Here is a 20,304-nt window from a genome sequence, read left to right on the forward strand (position 1 = left end):
GTATGGGAGAGTTTTGACAGTGAAGACTGCCAAATTGGAGTCAGATCTGCAGAAGCTTACCATCATTGAGTCAGATAACTTGATTGAGAAGATTGGAGAGTTTTCCCATATCAAGCTGCAACTTGAGGAGTACGGGAGTACCATCAACAATCCCATCCATAAACTTCTTGGTAAGTTGCGTGCTTCCTTTGATTCTTTCAGGGATAATAATTATTTCCGTGATCCTCTCCCCCCTTTTGAGGAAGTCGTGAGTTATCTCCACGACAAGTGCATGCTTTGCGGAAAAGGCAAGTTGGAGTCTGCTTTTGTTGCCTCTGACAAGGGCAAAGGCAAAGGCGGAAAAGGAAACTCCAACAACAGCAGCAACAACATCAAAAACAAAGACAAAGGCAAGGGTAAACAGGATTCTAAGGAATCCAAGGACAAAAGCAATGAATGTGATTATTGTGGCAGGACAGGTCATACTGAGGCTCGTTGCTTTACTAGTCGTGATGATTCTTGAGCAGCAAAAGCCAAGTATAAAGCCTAGGATGCTTCTAAAGCATCTGACAAGGACAACACCAAAGATAAAGGCAAAGTTTCAGAGCAGGGATATGCCAAAGTTGCTTATATGGCAGTCATAGATTCATCCATTTCTTCATCAAAGGATTCATTCCTCTTGATCACAGATATGACTTCTCCTAAAGAGGTTAGTGTCACACCTGAAGCGGTGGAATGGGCTGGTGATAGTGGTGCTTCTGCCCACATGACCAATTAGGCCCATATCTTGGAGGACTACCAGACTATCTCTTCTTCAGTTCGTATCGGCGACAACTCTTCGCTTCTTGTCACCGGTGTTGGTAATGTATCTTTGGGTTCCTCTGCCACCTTACATGTTCTGCATGTACCACGAATTTCCAAAAATCTGTTTTCAACATACAAAGCTTCTCAGAAGGGACTTGGTGTGTACTTTGATGATGAGGTCATCGAAGTAATCGACAGGAAGACTCTCTCGGTTGTTGCCAATGGAGTCCATGATGGGGGTCTCTACAAGATCACCAGTTTTTCTTCCTAGATCCCTCACATTGATTCCCATATTCATTAGCTTTTCTCACTCGTGATGGCTTTGGTTTCTGAGGCAGATACTTCTCTGTGGCATTCTCGCTTCGGTCATGTACCCATTGCTGCCTTATAGAAGTTCCATTCTAAGCAGGTTGTCAGGGGACTACCTCAGCTCAGGTCTCTCACACATCTGCTCATCCTGCATGATGGGCAAGCATCATCAAGATGCATTTCCAGAGGAGGCCACTCATCGAGCAACCCGAAGACTGGAGCTTATACATGCAGATCTTGCAGGACCTATGGAGGTCTCTTGGCGGGGCTCGATATTTTCTTCTTCTTGTGGATGATTTCACTCGCAAAGTTTGGGTATGTTTTCTGGCTCACAAGTCAGATGCTTTTGCCAGTTTCAGGACTTGGATCGCAATGGTGGAAAATTAGGTTGGGGGTAGAGTTTCATTCCTTCGGATTGATAATGGTGGCGAGTTTGTACCATTTGATGACTTCCTTGCTTGGAAGGGCATTCACTGATAGGCTACAGTTCCTTACACTCCTCAGCAGAATGGAGTTGTGGAACGAAAGAACTAGACCATCAAAGAGATGGCTCGTGCTTTGTTGCATCATGCAGGTCTCCCTCCTGCTTTCTGGGGTGAAGCTGTGGCTACCTCAGTTTATCTCATTAACTGCTCTCTCACAAAAGCGGTTGAGGGGATGACTCCGGAGGAGGCCTTTACAACAGGACACAAGCCTTCTGTATCTCATCTTCGTGTTTTCGGCTGTGTTGTTTATGTGCATGCCCCAGATAAGAAAAGGCTCGATTTGATGAGAGCTTGTTTGGCATTGATTCCTCTCCACCTGATGCATCTTCCGACTTTCTGGATGATCCATTCTTGGCAGATGTTAGTGATCTTTTACCTCTTCCACGTCCAGCTCCTCCTCCTTCCCCTGCTGCAACACCGGTGCCAGCTACTCCTTTACAGTCACCTGTTCCCGTTGCATCAGCTTTTGCAGCTCCCAGTCCCTCTACGAGTCCTGCTTGACTCCGGGTTTACCCTCACCAGTGCTTACCTCATCACCACTTCCAGCAGCATCGGATGAGTCCTATACTGTAGCTGGATCTTCTTCTTCACGCTTTGAGAGGAAGGCTGGCCTACCTCGGTGGGTTTAGCAACTCTTTAGAGATTATGGTCTCACTGATGTACAACTCCATAACCAGATCTCTACCACCACCCTTGGCCCTCGCCGTTCATCTCAGGCTTCCATATCTCATCACACAGTGAATTATGCTCTCATGAGTTCTCTCCAGGAGATTGATGAGCTTGAGAGTCCAGAGGAGGCTCTTTCACAGCCGCAGTGGCGGCAAGCCATGGAAGTAGAGATGGCCTCTATTGAGAGGAATAACACTTGGTCTTTGGTACCATGGCCTTTACATCGTCGTGTTATTGGTGTGAAATGGATTTTCAAAGTCAAGTTTCATGCAGATGGTACTTTGGACAAGTACAAAGCCCGCCTTGTTGCACGAGGATATGCTCAGAAGGCAGGTGAAGACTTTGATGAGACATTTGCTCCTACAGCCAGGTATACCACCATCAAGATTGTTTTGGTTCTGGTTGCACACTTCAGATGGCCCATGTTCCAGATGGATGTCAAATCTGCTTTTCTGAACGGAGATTTAGAGGAGGAAGTTTATGTTGAGTAGCCTCCTGGTTTTGTGATTCAGGGACATGACACCCATGTTTATCTTTTGCAGAAGGCTCTTTATGGTCTCAAACAGGCACCCCGTGCTTGGTATTAGAAGATTGATGCCTTCTTGTTATCTTTTGGCTTTGAGAGGGCATATGCTGATAGCAATCTCTATGTGCTTCTTTCTGATGGAGATATTTGTGTCATTGTTTTGTATGTTGATGACCTCATTCTTTTTGGCTCAGATACTAGATACTGGGTTGGTCACACAGGTTTAGTCCAAGCTTTTAGAGACATTTGAGATGATTGATCTTGGCCTTCTACATTATTTTCTTGGGCTGGAGGGTTGGCAGAAAGATGACTGTATCTTCATTTCTCAGTAGTAGAAGTATGTGAGGAAGCTGCTGACACTTTATGGGTTGTCAGATTGTACACCTCTCTCTTGTCCCATGGATCCCAATGCCAAGTTATCCAAGGAGGATGATACACCCTTGGTGGATTCCACAGAGTATCAGCAGATTGTTTGCTTATTGCTTTACCTTGCCAACACCCGTCCAGACATCTCCTATGCTATGAGTGTTCTCAGCCAGTTCTCATCAGCCGCTCGAAGGTCTCATTGGCAGGCAGGCAGCTTTGAGAGTTCTTCGTTATCTTCGAGGTACTTCAGATTATGGCATCACCTACTCTTGTGGTGCTGATTTGGTTGGCTTCACAGATTTTGATTGGGCAGGTTGTAATGATACTCGGAGGTCTACATCTGGATATTGCTTCATGCTTGGTTCTGGATTGGTTTCTTGGAAGTCTCAAAAGTAGAGGACTGTTTCTGCTTCTTCCACCGAGGGTGAGTATAAATCCTACCTTCTCTCCTCTACTGAGGCACTTTGGATTCATCAGATTCTGGAGCATTTGTGCTGTGCCGACACTTCCCCGGTTACTATTTTCTCAGATTTTCAGAGTGCTATTGCTCTAGCACAGAATCCTGTGATACGGGGACGATCCAAGCATATTGAAGTGCATTATCATTTTGTACGCGACTGGATCGAGTTGGGCCTTCTTCGATTGGCCTACTGTTCTACCAAGGACAATGTGGTTGATCTCTTCACCAAGCCACTTCCGAGAGCTACTATGGAGGTGTTACTTCCGCGTGTTGGTATTGGACCGCTCCTCTAGCGTTGAAGAGGAGGTGTTGGATTATATCATCTCCAGAGGGTCTCCATCACCTTTTTCTTCCAATGCATTTGTGCGGTTTTGTGCGGAACATGGCATCAAGCGGGAGTTGGCCAATACAAGTTCGTCGTCAGAGAATGGAGTAGTTGAGCATAATAACGAGACTGTGGTGGAGATGGCGAGGACAATGCTGGAGCATTGTGATCTTCCTCGTCCACTTTGGGGAGAGGTTGTGGCTACGACTGTCCATATCCTCAACCATTCTCCGATGACTTGAGTACCGAACATGACTCCCTTTGAGGCGTATTTTGGCAGGAAACCAGATGTCTCCCATTTCTGTGTGTTTGGGAGTGATGCATGTGTTCACATTCCAAAGAAGCAGAGGGGGAAGCTCGACTCAAAGTCCCAAAAGCTTGTCTTTGTGGGATATATCTCTCTTTCCAAGGGATACAGGTTGTATGATCAAGAGAGGAACGAGGTCGTCGTCAGCAGGGATGTGGTTTTTGATGAGCATGTTCGAGTTTCCATTGTTGATGAGCTGCCACTTCTTGGAGACCCAGATGATTCTGATGATGATTCCCAATCGATTGTTCCACTGGACAGCCTCAGTTAGTTGAGGAGGTTGAGGAGATGAGCCCCCACAACAGCAGGAGGCTCCACGTTCTGTTCGAGTACCCAGGTGGTTGGTAGACACCCTTTGGGAGTCAGGTGTTACGGAGCTTTCCTCCGAATGGGACCACAGAAGAGGACGGTCCTCGAAGATCGCATAGAGTTTGTGACAAAAGTCATTCAGCGGAGCTTTCACAGGTAAACTATGCTTTGATGTCTCGTATCATGCACGACAAAGAGTCCACTTCTGTCAAGGAAGCCCTTGCACAGGATACTTGGAGGAAAGCCATGTAGGTGAAATTGGATGCCATAGAGAAGAATAACACTTGGGAGTTGGTTCCAAGGCCGTCGAAACAGTCTGTCATTGGTGTCAAGTGGGTCATCAAGACCAAGTATATGTCAGATGGGTCGGTGGACAAACACAAAGCCGATTTGGACTGTTTTGGCCTTTGCTCTTTCTAAGCAGTGGCCCGTCTTTCAGATGGATGTTAAATCTGCGTTCCTTAATGGTGACCTTCAGGAGGAGGTGTATGTTGAGCAGCCTCCAGGCTTTGAGGCTCTAGGATCAAAGAGGATGGTTTACAAGTTGTGGAAGGCCTTGTATGGTCTTAAGTAGGCTCCCAGGGCTTGGAATCAAAAGATTGATTCCTTCTTTCTACGGATTGGATTTCAGAGATCGGTTGCAGATCCTTACCTATATCTCTTTCGGGAACGTGGCATGGTCATGTTGATCATCCTTTGTGGATGACCTCATTCTCACCGACAGTCATATGGAGCACATTGTAGTGACGAAGGCTACCTTGCCAAAGGAGTTTGAGATGACTGATTTAGGCTTACTCCACTTCTTCTTGGGATTGGAGATCTGGCAAACCCAGAGGGGGTTCTTTGTCTCTCAGCAGCGGTATGTCCATGAGTTGCTTGAGGCCTTTGGGATGGAGAACTGTAAGCCTATCATGTCACCGATGGACCCGAACACGAAGCTTACAGTGAATGAGCCTTGTGAGCCAGTTGATGCCTCTTTGTACCGGAAGCTAGTTGGTTCATTGATCTGGTTGCTGAACACCAGATTGGACTTGAGCTTTCTTGCGGGGCTATCGAGCTCGTTTATGCAGACGCTGTTGAAGTCTCATTGGGACGCAGGATTGCGGATCTTACGGTATCTGCAAGGTACGAAGGATCTTGGACACTTCTACACACCACTGGAGGTGAAACGAAGGAACGAGTTTGACTCCAAGGTTGGAGTGACTCAGATTGGGGAGGAGATCCAGACACGAGGAGATCTACATCAGGCTATAGTTTTACCCTCGGCTCAGGAGCTTTTTCATGAAGCAGCAAGAGGCAGCCAACTATTGCCTTGTCGTCTACAGAGGCAGAGTACTGGGCTGCTTGTGGTGCTGCTTGCGAGGTTGTGTGGCTGCGGAGGTTGCTTGGCGAGATTGGATTTCCACAGTAGGAGCCCACGGTCATCCAATGCGATAACCATAGTTGTATCACTATTGCTCGGAACCTGGTCTTCCATGCCCGGACCAAGCACATAGAGATACAATATCACTTTGTTCGTGAGAAGATCTTGGCTGGTTGTCACCAATTGGCTGACCATTTGGTCCATTCCTAGTTTTTGCGTCTCGTTCACTTGAGGCCAAGCCGGTGTCTCATGTGAAGAGGCCAGTATTTTGCTGACATGGACGGGAGCCAGACTGGTGCCACCCGTGTGTTAGCAGGATGGTGTCATATGGACGGGAGCCAGACCAGTGCCACCCGTGTATGACCTGGACTGTGTTCGATCCATGGGACTGTCACGCCATGGAAGAGCCAGTATTCGTGCCGTGTTTTGCCTATGGGACTGTCACACCATAGGGAAACTCGTGCCTGGAACTGTGTCTTACCTATGGGACTGTCACTCCATAGGAAGACCAGGTTTTTATGTTTTTATGTCGTGCCAGTTTTGTGCCGACAGATATTTTGTACTTGTTCCATGAACGGGAGATATGTCCATGTTACTATTTGCACATGCACACATATTTTGCATGTTTGAAACTGTTTTCGCATGACATGTATTTGTGTGTTTGCCTGCTTGACGTGTTACTTACTGAGCGGGGACGCCTGCCAGTGAGTCGTGAAGTCTGCTCTGTATTCTGACGAGTTTTAGTGCATGTGAACAGGTGGTAAGTATGTTGCACATGTAGTTTTTAATATTTAATTCTAACCCTTTTGTTTTATAAGGTTAGGTGTTCACACTTATTTAAAAGTGGGCACCCCCTTTGGGCACCCACTTTGGGGCCAAGGTGGGGAGCCCCACTTTTAAGTGAGTGTGGGGGTGGGCATGGTCACCTACCCCCACTAATCCCCCACATGCATTCGTGGGTATCACTAAGGTTAACTACACTTAAATTTTATTAAAAAAAGGGCCCCCTTCAAGCGTAGAATCCATCGCTTCCACCCTACGTGAGAATCGGCGGCTGTGTATTTTCCTTGGCTCCCAGGCGACAGAAGACTGCTGCGCATGCTTCTCTGGTGGACTGTGCGTTCCATCTGCAGGCGACTACCATCTCCTCCTTACTGCTGCGCCTGCCCCTCTACAGGCGGCTGAATACTGTTGCTGGTGGCTGCGTTGAAACTTGCAGGGGACTGCTTATACTGCTGCTGGCTGCGCCTACCTTCCCTGCAGGCGCCTACACCACCTCCTCCTCGAAGCCAGGTGGCTGTGTTGCTCCATCTACAGCAAACAGCTGCGCATACTCCACCTCCTCTCCTGCAGGCAGTTGTGCTCTCTCAACAAGGTGGTTGCTCCCTCTGTCCAGCAGGCTGCAGGTGGCTGTGTGCCTCCATCTCCTCCATCAGGCTGCCTTTCCTCCACTGCAGTCAGCAAGGCATTTCTCTCCTAAGGCGGCTACTCCAACTTCTTTTTGGCAAGAGGTTGTGTCTTCTTTCATAGGCGGTTGCTCTCTCTTCTTCAGGAGGCTATATCTTTCTACAGGCCACTACTCCCCTCGACGTGCTGTTGCATCTTGGTGTTCGTCACTAGTAACTGCACACATGGGTATTGGTTTCCTATCAACCATCTACAAGTAAGTGATTTTCAGATTTGAGTAAAGTATTATATGTTTAAATCTGATAAAAGATTCATCCCGCTCGGCCAACACCCGTTCGGTGCCGGGTTTTCCAAGCTATTTTGGCGAACCTCGGTCCAAAGGTGCTGAGATCGGGAGAGCTGGGCGTTAGTACGAGAGCGCCTGTTTGTGCGTGGTCTCGGAACACCAGTGAGGCGCTCTCCGCGGAGTCCAGTGAAAGCACAAGGACCGTAGCGATTGAGCCACACTAGTGGTCGTTCTGCATCGAGCTTCTACATCGAAATTCGAGCCTATTTGTTTGGTACTGTTTTCATATGTACATGGACATCATCTGGTTCTTGGAACCCATGGAGCATTGTATTTATTAAATACTCCCAATAAATATATCATATATTGAGGGGGGGGTCGGCCCGTTCCGACCCCAGTGCTGGTGTCCATCTTTCCATTTCATTTCATTTAAATTTCAAGTTGTTTTAAGTTGTCCATTTCATATTTGTGGTTTTAAAGTTGTGCTATTAAGTGTGTGGGTGTCCAACGGAGTCTTTCCCACTTGACGGGATCGGTTTCATTGGTATCAGAGCACGGTTGTTTCCCTCTTCCTAGTGGGGAAACGAACCTGTGTACTGGACATCCCGCTTTTAGCAAACTTTGAACACAATGGACAGGCAAGGCAACCCTTTGGAAGTACCAAATTCGAGGGGTCCATCTAGTGCTTCTCGTGGGTCTGATGCCCTGCGTGGAAGGCACAAGCCCCTTGAAAGGGTTCTTGATAGTGAATCCAAGGGTCAACTGTCTCCGGGAAAGACAGTTATGCTTGAACAAGAGCCTGAAGCTATGAGGGCTGAAATGGAACATATGAGAACTTTTGCAGGCTCAAGAGCAAGAATTAAAGTTTTTGCATGAAGATCCCCATCTGCAAAGTGCTATTGAAGCCAGGAAGGCTGATGCTATGGTTGATGTAACCTTTGAATCAATGGCTCGTGAAGTGGGCAAGAAACCAAGGGAGTTGGCACTTGCCTATCTCCTTCGCAAAGGTGATATCAAAGAGGGGGATGACGGAGAGCTGAAATTCAGAAATCCACCTCGTTTGAAGCATGGAGATCCCGCATCCCAGAGGCTGAAATCTTTTATGCAAAAGGAAGAGGTGACTGTCACCTCTCGACATGCATCCCCTCCCCAAGGCACAAAGCCTGATAGATATATGTATGCCAGTGCTCATGGAGGGCATGAAAGTCACATGCATGCAAGATATGTATCTCATGGTGACAGGTCTGCTTCCAGAAAAATTTTGCCTTCTGAGTTGTCTCATGGAGAGACCATGCCATATGCAGGTAAGTCACATGCATCTGAACTTCGAGTTCGTGGAGCACATGCCACCGTGCCCCATGAAGCTTCTATGACGGCCCATGGAGCCCATGCAGACAGGGCTACCCCGTTGGATAAGGGGAAAAGAAAAAGAGAAGACCATGAGCCTCATGCCAGGAAGCTCAAGGAATTCAAAGCAGGTGATAAATCTGTCAAATTTGATGTCTTTCATGGTGAACATGATGCTTCTAAGGTGTTAGCGTTTGTGGCACAGTTCGACATTGCTTTTAGCGATGAGGATTTGACAGAAAAATCAAAGGTGCGCCATGCTAGCATGTTTCTAAAAGGGACTGCTGCCCATTGGTGGATCACTGAAAAGATCACCAAGGATCCCATCTCTACTTGGAAGGAATTCAAAGATAGATTTTATGCTCAGTTCTTGCCACCCAATGCGGAGCAAACTCTCACTTCAAAAGTGGGACAGGCTGGAACAAAAAGATAATGAGAGTGTGCAACAGTATGTTAACAAATTCTGGAAAGTGTTGCTGGAAGTGACTCCCTTCATGCTAATCACTGAGGATGAAAGAAAGAGGAAGTTTCGTTCTGGACTGCAACCAGCATACCGTTCGGGCATTGAATTGCACCCGAAACATACGTTGCAACAACTCACAGCTTCTGCTCTTGCTACGGAGCAATTGGTACTCAAGATCAAGCAGGATCAAGGAGGTTCCAAGGGAAAGGACAAGGCTGTCCCAAATCAGCAAAAGGGTGGACAGCCACCTAAAAAGAACTTCCGGGAGCCCTACAAGGGTGGTAAAGCTGAAAATAACACATCTAAAGAACAGGGCCCAAGGAAGAACAAATTTGGACTAACCCCGGAGCAAAGAGAGCAATATGCTAAGGATGGAAAATGCTTTTCTTGTGGTAGCAAAGACCACATGTTTCGGCAATGCCCAGATCGCAAATCAAAGCACGAGGACAAGCACACCAAAGCTAATGTACATGCAGTTCCTGATGTGCAAGGTAATACAGGGCATGATGCAAAAGAGCGTATGGTTTGCAAGGCTTGGGGACAAATCAAGGATCAGCTCGCACTCTTCATGTTTGATGACTGTGCAACTGACAATTTCATCTCTATGCAAATGGCAGCTGCATTGGGTATTGAGGTTGAAAACATGGGACCTCAGATTGAAGCCGAAGCTGCATTTATTGGTAAAGAGGTGCAGGTTACCCCTTTGATTGGGAAGTTGCGTATCCATATTCAGGGCTATCTTGATAATGAGCATTTTCTAGTTGCTCCTCTGAATGGATGTGATGTATTGTTGGGCAAGCCGTGGCATCATAGGCTTGAGCCCCGCAAAGACTACAAGTCCAATATGATTTCTTTTATGCATAAAGGCCGCATGCACTTTATTGATGCTGGCAAAGAAGGGGATTCCATCCCAGTTGTATCACACATCCAAATTAATAAAGCAATGAAAAAGAGTCTTTCAGCGTACTTGGTTTTTGTGCGTGATAGTCTTGTGCCAAATCATCAAAATGTGGATGCTATGTCTAATGATAGGCTGAATTTTCTTAATGCATTCAACGATTGTTTTGCTGACTCATTGCCAGGTGAATTACCTCCCCAAAGGCCCGAAGATCACCGCATAGATCTTGTGCCAGGTAGTTCCCACCTAACAAACCCGCATACCGAGTGAGTGCTGCACAACAAGAAGAAATTATGAAGCACGTAAACGAGCTTTTAGAGAAAGGTTTGGTTCAGCCCAGTTCCTCACCTTACTGCTCTCCTGTGCTTCTTGTTCAAAAGAAGGACGGATCATTCCGTATGTGTGTGGACTATAGAGCTTTGAACAAGCTTACCATCAAGAACAGATTTCCTATTCCACGTATTGATGATATCTTGGATAAGCTTGATGGTTCAGCTTGCTTTAGCAGACTTGATTTGAAGAGTGGTTATCACCAGATACGCGTGGTGCCACAAGATGTCCATAAGACTGCATTCAGAACAGCCTTCGGATTATATGAATTCTTGGTAATGCCTTTTGGTCTCACCAATGCTCCTGCTACTTTTAATTGTATGATGGATAGGATATTCCGACCCCATCGCAAGTTTACAGGAGTCTTCTTTGATGATATCTTGGTTTTCTCCAAGAATGAGCAGGAACACAGAACTCATTTGGTCACAGTGTTCGAAGAGTTGCGGAAGCATAAGCTTTTCGTCAATGCCAAGAAAAGTGAGTTTTTCCTTTCAGAGATTCATTATCTGGGACATTGTGTATCCAAGGATGGAGTTACAATGGATCCTGCAAAGATAGAGACTATTCGGAATTGGCCCGAATTGCAAAACGTACATCAAGTACGTAGTTTTCTGGGATTATGTTCATACTACAGGCGTTTCATAAGGCATTTTGCTATGATTGCCACTCCTCTACATGATCTCACGAAGAAGAAAACTGCTTTCAAATGGACTTCAAAGGAACAGGATGCTTTCTTGTAGCTCAAGCATGCGATCATATGTGGTCCAGTATTGATTGTTCCTGACTTGCACAAGTCATTCGTGGTTGAATGTGATGCTTGTGGTGATTGCATAGGAGCTGTCCTAAATCAAGAAGGGCATGCAGTTGCATACGAGAGCCGTCGTTTGCATGATGCTGAGCTTCATATGGATATCTATGAGAAAGAGCTCTTGGCTGTAATTCATGCCTTAAAGATTTGGAAACACTACCTTCTTGGGGCTGAATTTGTAGTCAAGACAGATCATCAAAGCTTGAGATACTTTCTATCTCAAACCAAGCTTTCAGAGAAGCAGATGAGAATGGCAAATTTTCTTTCCATGTTTCATTTTCAGATTGTGCATACTCCAGGAAAGAAAAATGTAGTGGCCGATGCACTATCTAGGAGGCCTTATGTTGCTGCAGTCTTAGTGGCCTCTCATGGAGATCTATCTGCTATGAGAGATTTGTATCATGTGGATGCTGATTTTTGCCATATATGGACTGATTTGATGGCTGGTCATTCACATGCCTCTTATGTTATCAATGAGGGTTATCTAATGAAGAATAATTGCCTATGTGTGGTGAAGGATCTGCGTCCAAAGGTTATGGACGAATGTCACGCTCCACCTTATGCTGGTCATAGAGGTATTATGCCTACTACTCGCATGATTCAGAGGTATTTCTTTTGGCCAAGCATGCGTAAAGACATTGAGGCTTATGTGCGTGCATGTATCACTTGCCAAAAGGTGAAATTTGATAGGCAAAATCCTCCAGGTTTGCTTCAGCCATTGCCTATTCCCTTGCAACCTTGGGAAAGTATCACGATGGATTTTATTATGGATTTGCCTAGATCCCAGCATGGGAATGATGCTATTTGGACTATTGTGGACAGGTTTAGCAAGCAAGCTCACTTCTTGCCCGTCAAGAAAACCATTAAAGCTGATCATATGGTGAAGCTTTTTCTTGCTAATATTTTCAAGCATCATGGTATGCCTAAATCCATTGTTGGGGATAGAGATCCAAGGACTACAAGCCTATTTTGGAGGGCTTTGTTTGATAATATGGGTACTAAGCTTGAGTTTTCATCAGCTTATCATCCCCAAACGGATGGCCAAAGTGAAGCTGCAAATTCAGCCGTGTTGGATTTGTTGAAGTGTTATGTAGCAGATCAAAAGAGTGCATGGGAGAAGTATCTTCCACTTGTTGAGTTTGCCTACAACAATACAATCCATGCTTCCACAGGACAGGCTCCGTTTGAGATTATTTATGGCAGAGTGGTCTTGCCACCCATCCTTCGTACAAAGGATGAGATTTTTGCAGCTGATGAATATGTTCGTGACTTGGATGTTGCCTTTAGTCAGGTGCGGACAGCCATTGCAAGATCTCAGGATAAGCATAAAATGGCTGCTGACAAGCATAGAAGGGACATGGAAGTCAAAGAAGGTGATTGGGTATTGCTGAAATTTGAGAAGGCTAGGCTTCGAAAGAGGCCAGGACGAGAAGGATCATATCCTAAGCTTTCTCCTCGCTATTATGGACCCTTCAAGGTGATTCACAAGATCAATGAAGTGTCCTACAGGCTTGCTTTACCTAGTCATTGGAAGATTCACAATGCTTTTCATGTGAGTCTATTTCGGAAATATGTGGGGCCAGATCCTGATGAGCTTGTCACAGAAGATCCGCCAGAGATTGAAGAGCTTGAGGAGATCCTCCAGCCAGAACAGATTGTTTTTCACAAGGAGAGAAAGCTACCTACAGGAAAGCTTTCCAGGAGATACCTTGTGAAGTTTAAGAATTATTTGCCTATTGATGCCAAATGGGTAAATGAGGATTATTTTGCAGATTATCCGCAGTTGTTGCAGGCATATCTTGAGGCTTTTCAGTTGAGGTCAACTCTTTAGAAGCCCGGGGGGATGTCACCAATTGGCCGACCATTTGGTCCATTCCTAGTTTTTGCGTCTCGTTCACTTGAGGCCAGGCCGGTGTCTCATGTGAAGAGGCCAGTATTTTGCTGACATGGACGGGAGCTAGACTGGTGCCACCCGTGTGTTAGCAGGATGGTGTCATATGGACGGGAGCCAGACCAGTGCCACCCGTGTATGACCTGGACTGTGTTCGATCCATGGGACTGTCACGCCATGGAAGAGCCAGTATTCGTGCCGTGTTTTGCCTATGGGACTGTCACACCATAGGGAAACTCGTGCCTGGAACTGTGTCTTACCTATGGGACTGTCACTCCATAGGAAGACCAGGTTTTTATGTTTTTATGTCGTGCCAGTTTTGTGCCGACAGATATTTTGTACTTGTTCCATGAACGGGAGATATGTCCATGTTACTATTTGCACATGCACACATATTTTGCATGTTTGAAACTGTTTTCGCATGACATGTATTTGTGTGTTTGCCTGCTTGACGTGTTACTTACCGAGCGGGGACGCCTGCCAGTGAGTCGTGAAGTCTGCTCTGTATTCTGACGAGTTTTAGTGCATGTGAACAGGTGGTAAGTATGTTGCACATGTAGTTTTTAATATTTAATTCTAACCCTTTTGTTTTATAAGGTTAGGTGTTCACACTTATTTAAAAGTGGGCACCCCCTTTGGGCACCCACTTTGGGGCCAAGGTGGGGAGCCCCACTTTTAAGTGAGTGTGGGGGTGGGCATGGTCACCTACCCCCACTAATCCCCCACATGCATTCGTGGGTATCACTAAGGTTAACTACACTTAAATTTTATTAAAAAAAGGGCCCCTTCAAGCGTAGAATCCATCGCTTCCACCCTACGTGAGAATCGGCGGCTGTGCATTTTCCTTGGCTCCCAGGCGACAGAAGACTGCTGCGCATGCTCCTCTGGTGGACTGTGCGTTCCATCTGCAGGCGACTACCATCTCCTCCTTACTGCTGCGCCTGCCCCTCTACAGGCGGCTGAATACTGTTGCTGGTGGCTGCGTTGAAACTTGCAGGGGACTGCTTATACTGCTGCTGGCTGCGCCTACCTTCCCTGCAGGCGCCTACACCACCTCCTCCTCGAAGTCAGGTGGCTGTGTTGCTCCATCTACAGCAAACAGCTGCGCATACTCCACCTCCTCTCCTGCAGGCAGTTGTGCTCTCTCAACAAGGTGGTTGCTCCCTCTGTCCAGCAGGCTGCAGGTGGCTGTGTGCCTCCATCTCCTCCATCAGGCTGCCTTTCCTCCACTGCAGTCAGCAAGGCATTTCTCTCCTAAGGCGGCTACTCCAACTTCTTTTTGGCAAGAGGTTGTGTCTTCTTTCATAGGCGGTTGCTCTCTCTTCTTCAGGAGGCTATATCTTTCTACAGGCCACTACTCCCCTCGACGTGCTGTTGCATCTTGGTGTTCGTCACTAGTAACTGCACACATGGGTATTGGTTTCCTATCAACCATCTACAAGTAAGTGATTTTCAGATTTGAGTAAAGTATTATATGTTTAAATCTGATAAAAGATTCATCCCGCTCGGCCAACACCCGTTCGGTGCCGGGTTTTCCAAGCTATTTTGGCGAACCTCGGTCCAAAGGTGCTGAGATCGGGAGAGCCAGGCGTTAGTACGAGAGCGCCTGTTTGTGCGTGGTCTCGGAACACCAGTGAGGCGCTCTCCGCGGAGTCGAGTGAAAGCACAAGGACCGTAGCGATTGAGCCACACTAGTGGTCGTTCTGCTTCGAGCTTCTACATCGAAATTCGAGCCTATTTGTTTGGTACTGTTTTCATATGTACATGGACATCATCTGGTTCTTGGAACCCATGGAGCATTGTATTTATTAAATACTCCCAATAAATATATCATATATTGAGGGGGGGGTCGGCCCGTTCCGGCCCCAGTGCTGGTGTCCATCTTTCCATTTCATTTCATTTAAATTTCAAGTTGTTTTAAGTTGTCCATTTCATATTTGTGGTTTTAAAGTTGTGCTATTAAGTGTGTGGGTGTCCAACGGAGTCTTTCCCACTTGACGGGATCGGTTTCACTGGTGACATCTTGCTTCTTTATTGTTTGACGGAGGACAATGCAGCGGACCTCTTCACGAAGTCTCTACCTCAGGCTATGCTCTGGCGGCACTCTAGCTCACTCCACATCCAGGAGCTGAGAGGGGGTGTTAGCAGTCATCTCCTATTTGTACACTATGTCAGGGCCTCTGTTGTGGGTGTGTTTGCCCGTATTTGGTGTCTTCCCATTTTTCCTCACTCTCCATATTTTTTTCCTATTTTTCTCGAGCTGTGTGTGGGTTGTCGGCTGCCTGTGCGATTGTGTTTGTGCTGCCCAATTGATCTCGTGATTGTTGGGGTAAGCCCAACTTGTGGCAAGGCTTGCATAAATTGGCTAGACCGGAGGTCCCTAACACCTTAAGGTTTTGGGGTCTAGATGGCTAGACCAATTTGTGTAACCTTGTAGTTAAGCGCACCTGCGCTGGAACACTACTGGGATGGGTGACCTCCCGGGAAGTTGCTGCCCCGCGATCCTACAAGTGGTATCAGAGCCATGGTTGAAAGTCCCACCTCTGAGTCCATGGAAAGGGCCATGTTGAAGGTGACTTCAACCTCTGAGCCAGGGCAGAGGCCACGTTGAAGCTCTCAACCTCTGAGCCGGTTGGACCATGTTGGTACTAAGGGGGACAAGTGAGTCCCAAGTTTGGCTTAAGGGGGTGGTTGTTGGGGTAAGCCCAACTTGTGGCAAGGCTTGCATAAATTGGCTAGACCGGAGGTCCCTAACACCTTAAGGTTTTGGGGTCTAGATGGCTAGACCAATTTGTGTAACCTTGTAGTTAAGCGCACCTGCGCTGGAACACTACTGGGATGGGTGACCTCCCGGGAAGTTGTTGCCCCGCGATCCTACAGTGATGCCCAACTGTATTTTAGTGCTGGCCGATTGCCCTTCTGCTGGCCGACTGTGCATTTACTGGTCATGGGCTGTTGTCGGCTGACTCTGGGTTGGCTGACCAGTAGCCAGGGGCCATATAAAATGGCTCCTTGCCCCCACACTCTTCCATGCATTATTCTGGGATTTTATTGGTGTATATAGCAGAGTTACACAAGCTTCTCTCTCTCTTTCATCTGTGTATTGCTCTCTACAGCAGTTATCTTCATTTCTGCTTTGCATTCTGACAGTCTTTAGGCCATTCATAGGAAAATTTGTGGTGGATTTTATTGATGATATTTTGGTTTATAGTAAATCTTTATTGGAGCACGAACCACACTTGTTTATAGTATTTGGCGTGCTTAGGGAAAATGTGTTGTATGCTAATAAACAAAAGACTTTTCTATGTCAAAAGAAAGTTGAATATTTGGGACACATTATTGTTAGCAGTCATCTCCTGTCTGAACACTACACTAGGGCCTCTGTTGTGGGTGTGCTCGCCCAGTTTTGGTGTTTCTCCATTTTTCCTCACTCTCCATGTATTTTTTCCATTTTTTTGAGGTGTGATTGGGCTGTCGGTTGATTCCTGATGCTGGCCGATTACTGATTTCCTACCCGACTCCTTCTGGTGACCTGGCCGACTGCTGGTCACCTGGCTGACCTGCATATAGTAGGTCGTCAGCACACCTAGTGCTGGTCGTGAGCAGGTGCTGCTGTCGGCCTGTTTTAGACTACCGACCAGCAGCCTGGGGCCATATAAAATGGCCCCTTGCCCCCCACATTGTCTGTTGTAGTTCTGAGATTTTCTTATGTGTATATAGCAGAGTTACACAGCTTCTCTCTCTCTCTCTCTCTCTCTCTCTCTCTCTCTCTCTCTCATCTGCGTTTTGCTCTCTACAACAGTTGTCTTCATTTTTGCTGTGTATTTTGACATGGTATCAGAGCCCCAGGTGGCTTGAAGCTTGGAGACAGTGAGATGTCGAGGGTTTACTGATTTGAGGTGTTGATTGGAGATTTCTTGGGCTGTTTGTGTCACCAGCCTGGACATTTTGCGTCTTGTGTTGACTGCACTAAAACAGCCACTTTGGTCCGTTTTTAATTTAGGGCTGGCAACATGGACTGATTCTCTACGACACCCGAATTCTAACATACCGGTGGCCTAATCCTAAAACCCTGAATTTTAAGCTGCATGACACATGCATCCAATGATTGAGAAGCATGCATGTGGCAACATATACACATACATCCATACATACATTGTTGTCAAAACAATTCTTTTTTGGAGTCCCAATGCTGTTCTCATGTATGCCCCACATTTTCATTCCAACTTTCCAGTCAACGGTTCTCAATGGCGTTCTCAATGGACTCCAACGCTGTTGACATGCAAGTTGGGATTTTTTCTCCTCGAATTCAAGAAATTATAGCTTTACACAAGTCTTGGAATACATTTGATGCTAGTCTTTCTTTCCTTTCTACACATGTAAATAATTGTATTATTCAGTTCTTCTTGAAAGTGTCGTTCTCAAAGTAACACTACAATGTATCTACTACGACGTGGTGTGATGTGGCAAGATAATGTGGTGTTAGGATTTTCATTTTTTGCCATTTTCAAAACACTTAAGAGGTCACATTTTCATGTATGTATGTACGTGTACATACACGGGACACTGTAACAATAAGATCTTTAATTATTGTCTTTATCTGTTCAAAATTGGAAACACCATATTTTCTCTCCTGCCTATTGCGGAGATCACTTTGCTGACATCTTCCTCCCTCCCTCCCTCTTTTCTTCCGGTTGTGAATGTTTTCTCGGTAACTGACATGGCTTTTTGCTTCTGCAGTTTAGAATCTGTGGCAGAAAATGTCATGCAAGAAGTGGATCATCTGGGGGGCTGCTCTATGGGTAGGCATATTTGCCATCGCTATCAGTCTGCTGGCCCGTGGGTTACTCTGTACAAGCTCCGAGCCTTTACTCTGCAGAGTGTATCATTCCATAGGCTTCTACAATCTAGCATGGGGCCTGAAAAAGATGCATTTTTTCATGAAAAGACCAGGACGACTACTTGCAGAAAAGGGGAAAAGTGTCTTCTCTCATCGGCTACTATGGATGGCTCCGTTCTTGTCAGGTGGAGGGTACTGCTCTGAAGCCTTGTCATTCATTCTTGGTCTGGCAACTAGTGGGCTTGTTCCCCACTTAAGTATAGAACAACACGGAGACCTGGCGAGTGAGATCTTTTGGAAGGGCCTACCGGCAGATATAAAGAACACTCTTATCAAGTCCTATAAGCCAGGGCAGCCTCTAAATGACACTGTTGTTATCTGCCATAGTGAACCTGGAGCTTGGTACCCCCCTCTTTTCGAAACTCATCCGTGCCCACCCACTGGTTATGCCGAGCCATTGTATGTCATCGGGCGGACCATGTTTGAAACAGACAGGGTGAATCCTGAACACGTGAAGCGATGCAACAGGATGGATGAGATCTGGGTACCAAGTGAATTTAACAGGGAGACCTTTGCAAGAAGTGGTGTAGACCCTTCTAAGCTAGTTAAGGTAGTTCAGTCTGTTGATGTGTGGTTTTTCGACCCCCAAAAAGTAAAGCCCTTAGCCTTGCTGGCTACAGGGCGTATATTTGGACCCAAAATCCCAAATCATGTGAAGTCTGTGGCAAGTGACTGCTATGTTTTTCTCAGCATATTCAAGTGGGAGTACCGCAAAGGCTGGGACCTCTTGATCAAAGCCTACATGAGAGAGTTTTCAGCTGAAGATAATGTTGCTCTTTATCTTCTGACCAATGCCTATCATACTGACAAAGTATATGAGGATGAGATTACAACCTATGTGAAGCGGTTGGATTTACACGAACCAACACATGGATGGCCGGCACTGCATGTTAGCGATAGCCATGTGCCACAATCGGATCTTCCAAGGTTATATAAAGCAGCAAATGCATTTGTTTTGCCATCAAGGGGGGAAGGATGGGGGCGGCCGCATGTGGAGGCCATGTCTATGGCATTGCCAGTGATTGCTACAAACTGGTCTGGCATGACGGAGTATATGACTGAAGCAAACAGCTACCCTTTGCATGTAGATGAATTTGTAGAAGTTCAAGAAGGCCCATTCAAGGGTCATCTATGGGCTGAGCCGTGTGTAACACATCTGCAGTCACTCATGCGGCATGTGTTCACCCACCCTTCTGAAGCAAAGGCGAAAGGTTTGCTTGCCAGGCAGACTATGGTGGAAAGATTTTCACCGGAAGCAGTTACAGAAGATATTGTTCAGCATCTCATCAGGATAGGAAGAAAAAGAATTGCAACAAAGCGGTCTGCCTGATAAACAGGGTTATCATCTTGAAATTCTTTCAGATGGGCTTTTGGTTGGCAGTTGGCCCATGACTCACTTGTAGAAGCTGGTTGTTCTAGATTATTGAACACTGTTTCTGTTTATGGGTGGTGTTCTTTGATTGAGAGAGTCAATATATAGGTGCCAGGGTTCCCTGCAGATCGGCAGGCGAGGGTGTTATTAGCTGTCATTTTGAATGCACAAATGAGGACAACTTTGGACTTGGCAATGCTGATTTGGTTGACCACGGTTACTCAAATAACGGTCAAGATAGATGGATGTAAAATCTCTTCAGAGTGGCTTGAGGAAAAGCCCATAAACTTTGATACATGTAACTTCCACTGTTGAAACTTCTTGTTCCTAACCACTTTATTGATAGAGTAAAACTGTTATTGATAGTAGCTTTGCTAGTGGAGGTGAGGGCCATAACATAATCAACGAGAAGTAAACAACGCTCTTCAAACTGTCTTATTGATGCCACCCAAGTGTTGTATTTAATTTTATAACATGGACAGTAGTTCCATACTAAATGCCTGTCAGGCTAAATACACATAATCTAAGGAAAACATCCTTGTTCTTTTGACATAAATAAGACGAGACACGCTAGGTTCTATAAATCCTTCACCTAAGAGCTGAGACTCTTCTCATGATCTACTTCGTGATGGGGCGGTAGTTGGAAAAGTTCATCTGGAAATACATCGGTATATTCACTAAGCCATTGTAGTTCATATCC

The 20,304-nt window shown here is 46.2% G+C and overlaps 1 protein-coding gene across 2 annotated transcripts in view; it reads left to right on the top strand.

The window, feature by feature from the left end:
• Nucleotides 1-19,970, top strand: part of LOC147604602 (UDP-Glycosyltransferase superfamily protein) — a 35,858-nt gene extending 15,888 nt beyond the window's left edge. The window contains exon 2 of one of the 2 annotated variants that reach the window (XM_086794625.1): nt 18,073-19,970. In XM_086794625.1, coding sequence (XP_086650751.1) covers nt 18,093-19,562 — 1,470 coding nt within the window. In that variant the 5' untranslated portion in view covers nt 18,073-18,092 and the 3' untranslated portion in view covers nt 19,563-19,970. The remainder of the gene's footprint in view (nt 1-18,072) is intronic. The other variant, XM_086794624.1, reaches the window with a different exon arrangement.
• The last annotated feature ends 334 nt before the right edge of the window (nt 19,971-20,304 follow it).

The sequence above is a fragment of the Cibotium barometz genome, chromosome 61 (genome assembly GCF_041138505.1).
Source record: "Cibotium barometz isolate CiBa-2024 chromosome 61, ASM4113850v1, whole genome shotgun sequence".
Lineage (NCBI taxonomy): Eukaryota > Viridiplantae > Streptophyta > Polypodiopsida > Cyatheales > Cibotiaceae > Cibotium > Cibotium barometz.